Source organism: Vitis riparia, chromosome 9, assembly GCF_004353265.1.
Source record: "Vitis riparia cultivar Riparia Gloire de Montpellier isolate 1030 chromosome 9, EGFV_Vit.rip_1.0, whole genome shotgun sequence".
NCBI lineage: Eukaryota > Viridiplantae > Streptophyta > Magnoliopsida > Vitales > Vitaceae > Vitis > Vitis riparia.
In genome coordinates this window covers 16863410-16869409 of record NC_048439.1, presented here as the reverse complement: position 1 = coordinate 16869409, position 6000 = coordinate 16863410, and the positions used below count along the sequence as shown (strand labels likewise).

The 6000-nt window shown below is 27.8% G+C and overlaps 1 protein-coding gene across 1 annotated transcript; it reads left to right on the top strand.

The window, feature by feature from the left end:
- On the top strand, nucleotides 1–839 carry LOC117922316 (lamin-like protein). Its single transcript, XM_034840425.1, has 2 exons — nucleotides 1–206; nucleotides 295–839. Exons 1-2 carry the CDS (start codon nucleotides 50–52, stop codon nucleotides 642–644), a joined length of 507 nt encoding a protein of 168 aa, XP_034696316.1. The 5' UTR covers nucleotides 1–49; the 3' UTR covers nucleotides 645–839.
- Nucleotides 840–6000: the final 5161 nt, after the last annotated feature.

Sequence of the window (6000 nt, the reverse complement as noted above, 5' to 3'; positions counted from 1 at the left end):
CTATCAAGTCAGTCACAAACCAAAGCCACTCAGAGAGTAAAGAACAGCCATGTCCCTCATCTTCCTCCTCCTCATCTCGGCCGCCGCCACCATCTCCTCCGTCACCGCCACCGACCATATTGTCGGTGCCAACCGCGGCTGGAACCCCGGCATTAACTACACTCTCTGGGCCAACAACCATACCTTCTACGTCAACGACCTCATCTGTAATCTCCTCAAAACTCTATTAATTCAATTCCTAGACGGGAAATAGATTTTCTTTCTTCATTTTTTTTTTCTTTATCATTTGTGCAGCTTTTAGGTACCAGAAGAATCAGTACAATGTGTTCGAAGTGAACCAGACCGGCTACGACAACTGTACAACAGACAGCGCCACCGGAAACTGGAGCTCCGGCAAGGACTTCATCCTTCTAGATAAGGCCAAGAGGTACTATTTCATATGTGGAAATGGGGGTTGCTTCACTGGGATGAAGGTGTCTGTGCTTGTGCACCCGCTTCCTACGCCGCCATCGGCCTCCACCACTGCTGCTGAGATTTCCAAACCGAATTCGGAGGCGGCGCGTGCTCCGAGGTCTGGATCAGTGGCGTTTGTGGGTCTGGTGCTTTGGATTGGTTGGATCTGGTTGGGATCTGGCTGGATCTAGCTGTCTGGGTTTGTTTGGTTTTCTTCTCAAGCACATTAAATATGCTTTTTTTTTTTTTTCTTAAATTATGATTATTATTATTCAGTTTTTTTTGGTGGGTGAGCATTGATTGTGATTCGTTGAAGTTGATTAATGTAGTGATGAACTTGCAATTGTCTTTTGATTTTAATGCAAATGAACTTAAAAGTGACCTAATCATTTTATTTAAGTTATTAAATAAATTAGATATATTTAATAATGATATAATTTAAAACTAAAAACAATTAATTTATTTTTAGGTTCAGATCTTTATTTTATAAATATGTTAATTCGATACTTTAGAGTTAATTTTATCAAATAATATTAATATTTAAAGTAAAACTTAAGAAATTAGTTTTAAATTAATATAATTTAATTTAAAATCAATTTAAGTATTAAGTAATAAGGAAAGTAATTAGTACTAAGTTTACTTGGCAACACGGTTCTAAAGAAATTAAAATATAAAGAAAAAAAAAAAGGGAAAAATGCCCCTTCGTAATCCAGACACATAACCGAAAAAAGTAGTTCAAGTTTTATACATTTTAAAGTCAAAGGTATCTCCATGGATAAAATTAGTATCAATGTGAGTGCACAAAAATTTTGATTGTTTTTAAATAAATGGATTAAAAATTTGATTTTTGATTTTGATTTTTTTAAGTTGGGTTCTCATTTTATGATTTTTTTTTATAAAATCTACGAAGTTACACTTTGTCAGAAGAAAAATGTCAAAAATTTGATTTTTTTTTTTTCATTTTTTTATTTTATTATAGAAAATATGAAAAAATAAATGTAATTAAAATTTAAAATTGATGAATTTATAAATTATTTAATTTTCACATAAAAAATTAAAATAAATAAAATTCATCTCAAAATAGGAGTATTTATGATGTAAAAAAAATGTTTAAGGTGTCTGTCAATTATTAAGAGAATGGAGAGTATTTAAGAATTTTGGATGAATCTCCATAGTTGAGAAGTAAATTATTGGATTTCAAAATGGGTAAAGGGTGGAGGTGGAGGTGGAGGTGGAAAGTGTAAGTTTAGAAATAGAAAGAGGGAAAATTTGAAGTTTGAGAGGGAGGAGTTGGGAAGAGAGAAAGGAAGGAAAAAGCAAAGGAAACGTGGCCCACTCCCTGCCTCCTTTATGCTTCCAATCTTATGCTCTTGCCTGTTGCTCCACCAACACATGTGTTTTTTTCTTTTTCCTTTTTTTCTTTTTTTCTTTTTTTAATTTTTTTTTAAATTTTTGTTTTGTAAATTTCGGATCAAACTTAGAGAATGCTTGAAATTTAACAACTTAATTAGTATTAAGTTTTATCCATGTATCTAAACCCAACATCAACTCAACTCAATCCCTCAAAGTTTTTTATTTGGACAAAATTTTTTAAAAGTTTGTTTGCAATTTTATTAGTAATGTTGCATTAAAAATATTTTAAAAAAAATAAAAATAGCTTTTTGAGAATTGTTTTTAGAACAGTTTTTTGTTTTCGAAAACAAAAAACATAGAAAATATGTTTGATAATAAAAATCTGTTTTTTGTTTTTTGTTTTTAAGAATATGGTATTTTTAGAAAACATCTTTTAGTTATTTTTGTTTGTTTTTTAATAATTGTTTTAAGAAATAATTATACAAATATGTAGAATGGTTAAAAATAAAATACTATATATATAAAAAAATTTAAAAATAAATTTAAAACATTTTAAGTTTTTAAACAGATTTTTGTTTTACAAAAATTAAAAAATAATTTTCAAAAATTGTTATAAAAAACTACCTAATTTTTTTTAAACAGTTACCAAAAATAAACGTATTGTATAAGGAAAAATTGATTTTTAGAAAATTCATTTATCATACTATTGTTTTGAAATCATTTCAAATATTTGCCTAAATTTTTAAAAATTTGTTAAATCTCTAATTTTTGTAAAATAAATGTTTCTCTGCATTAGAAAGGGCCTTCAACTCTTTTCAAAATAAACGTCTCTAATTTTTCAAAATTTGTACTATATGGAAATAGTTACACATATTAACTTAATACTCAAATGTAATTTTTTTCTCTTCTCGGAAAATCTTCCATAATAATTTTATAATAAAATAAATACTCAATATATTAATGATTGCATTTCAATAATAAATTTTTTTAGTTTCAACTTAGGTTAGTGTACCAAATTAATAACCTTCTTAAATATATATATATATAAACTAACAATCAATGTAGTCCATACAAAATAACAAATAAAAATTTGACTTTTTCTGAACCTAAAAAATAACATTTTTAAATATTCTCAAACCCCAATCTTCATCATCATCCTTGTTTCTCACTTGCTCACCAATTCCAGGGAGTTGCTGCCATTACCTAATGTCCGGCTTTCTCAAGGTAAAATTTTCTTCTCCATTTTCTTTCTCTATCTAGGTTCCACATAGCTGTTGCCAGATTTCTCACCAGTTCTTACTCTTTGTGAACTTATTTCATTGGTACTTTTTATGATTTATGATTTATTTGGTTATTAAGATTTTGTAGTTTGTTTGATTATTGAAACCTAAAAGAAAGTGGAAGAAAATTTTGGGTAATCCTATTGTTTTCAGGTTGTAGCTTACTGGGTAAAGTATTTGCGCTCAAACTATTTGTTAGAATGCCCATGAGAGTTCTTAACCTCGTCGAGACCCGACTACAGGAACTAATCTTGGCCTAAGTTCTTGGAGAAATCACATAATAGCTATTGGAAAATTACTTGAGCAGTATAAAATGATCCCTAGGTTTAATGGAAAGGTGGCTAGTAATGATCAGCCTCTGATGACTTTTAAGGCTGCCCACTACTATGCACATGGTGGACTTGATTTCGCTCATTGGGTTTGGAGTTCGCCATAAGGCGTGGCTGACTAATGGGCTAAGGGTGGTCCATCATGTTGGGTGGGCCTGATCCATCAGTAGGTTTAATGACTTGAATTTTACTCATTTCCACTCTACAGTTCATACCATGCAAGTTGAAAGGGACTCTAAAGATGGAGCAAATAGACTTGATTAAGATTACAATAATGTTCTATTAAAGTAAAATCAATTATTAGTTGGTCAAACATAGGCCAATTATCAAGAGTCTCTAGAGTGATTAGGATAATGAGTTAGATGTGAAAAGGTCACCAAAAGTGAAGACATAAAAGGAGAAAAAGATAAAAAGAGAAACAACCATGCCCAAAACCATATTAACACAACATTAAATCTAGTATTTATTTCATCACCCATATCTCATATATGATGATATAGGTTCCAACTATGTTCTATAAATTAATCTCAATATTATTATTATTATTATTTTTTAAAAAAATTTTAATTTTAATAAAAGAAAAATATAATAAAAATTATTTACAAGTTCATCACTTGTTTAAATTCTTATTAGTATAATAAAAAAAAGTTTATTAAGTTCAATTTTTTTTAAATTTTAATTTTAATTTTATTTTCCTTTGTTCATCATCTGTTCGACATTTCCTTGAACTTTGTCATGATTGAAATGTAGCTTTAATATAATTTTTTTTACCCAAATTATTATTATTATTTTTCTCCATGTATTAAGGCTATTTTTGGTTTCTAGAAAGTTTGAGGAAAAATATGAGTGAAAGAAAATAAAAAAAAAAATTGAAGGAAAGAAAAAATAGGTTTAAAGTCAATAAATTATTCTTATATTTGACTTTCTTTTATATTTTTTTATGGTAAAATCAAATATGAGAAAATAATTTTTCTGAAGCTATATTTGGTTTACAGAAAGTAGTAAGGAAAGAAATAAAAAATATTAAGAAAAATAATTTCTTTAGTTTTATGGAAAATAAAAAATCAAATATAATTAAAATTAGTTAGAATTTTTATGTATTTTAAAATTATTTAATCCTTATGCAATAAAGGAAATTAAGTAAAATAAATTTGAAAAAACATATAAAAATAATTTTTTGGCTTTGAATTTATTTTTTATTTTTTTTTTCATTTTTCCTCTCTATTTTCTTTCTTCCATATTTTCCCTTAAATTTTCCAGGAACTAAACATAGTCTTAACATTTTTTTTCCTTACTACTTTGAGGAACCAAGCATAGTAGAAATCAAAATTTGATATCCTTACTTCATCGATCTTAGCATATGATAGAGATACATTTTCTCTTATCATTTTTGTTTTTCAATACTTTCTTTATGGACATATCATCACCATTATCCTGGACCACTTGATTGATTAATTTTCTGTCTATCCAAACATATGTTAAGGGTCGTTTATTTTAATGTCTAACTTCAGAGAATGCAAATAAATAAAAAGAACATTAATTTTGTGAACTTTGTGTTCTAATTAATGAGAGCCTTAACACATAATGCTTCTACGGTAATCAAAATGGGATTTTAGCACCCAAAAATGATCTTAATCTTAACTATGATCACTTTATTTTTTGTTTATTGAGACATCTATTAGGACTTAAATCTTAATAAACACCTTTAAAAGTGATTTCTTCACAATAATAATAATTTTTTTTGAAAAAAAAAAATATTACGTCTAGATCTCTTCTCAAAATATTTACCAAAATGCTTCGTTCCAACCATGTAAGCATTCTCGGGAAATATATATATATATATATATATATATATATATTTACAATCATCGGTTTTATCATTTTTATATTTTTTATTTAGTTAAAATCATTTATTTATTTATTAAGTGTATAAAATATTTTTTTTTTATATTTCAATGGTAATTTTCACTTGTTATAATATATTTATTTTATGGACATGTGAAAATTTCCAACAAAATAAATAATTATGTTAATTTATATTAATCCAAAAAATCCTTGATTAGCATAAAATTAGTATCCTACACCTATAATAAAACATTTAAATTTTAAATTTAAACCTTAAATTGTAAAATACATCATTCTTAGTATTAGTTTTTAAATTATCATGATTTCGATATGATAATGGGTTGCCCAGACTCGACCCCGGAACTAGTAGGATAGAGTAGATAATTTTCTGGTTAAAAAAAAAGGCAAAAAATCCCTCCCAAGCCATGCTTGTTTTTTTTATTGCACACGACTTTCCCTATGTATACATCTAAAACCCAGATCCTCCCTAGACGTGACTCTAAAAAAGTTGATTACTCAGTTAATTCAACCTTACTGCATGAACATTTCAGAATAGAAATGAGAAAATCTACACAACATGGTCATATTTGTCATATCCATCTAATGCTATCTATGAGGTCTCTAGCTATATATTTTGTGATGTCAGATTTACATGTGTCATTGAGTGGAATTGGTTTAGGTAGAAGTCAATGTAAATGTGGAGCACAGGCACAGCATCAAAAGTACATGAAGTTAAGTAG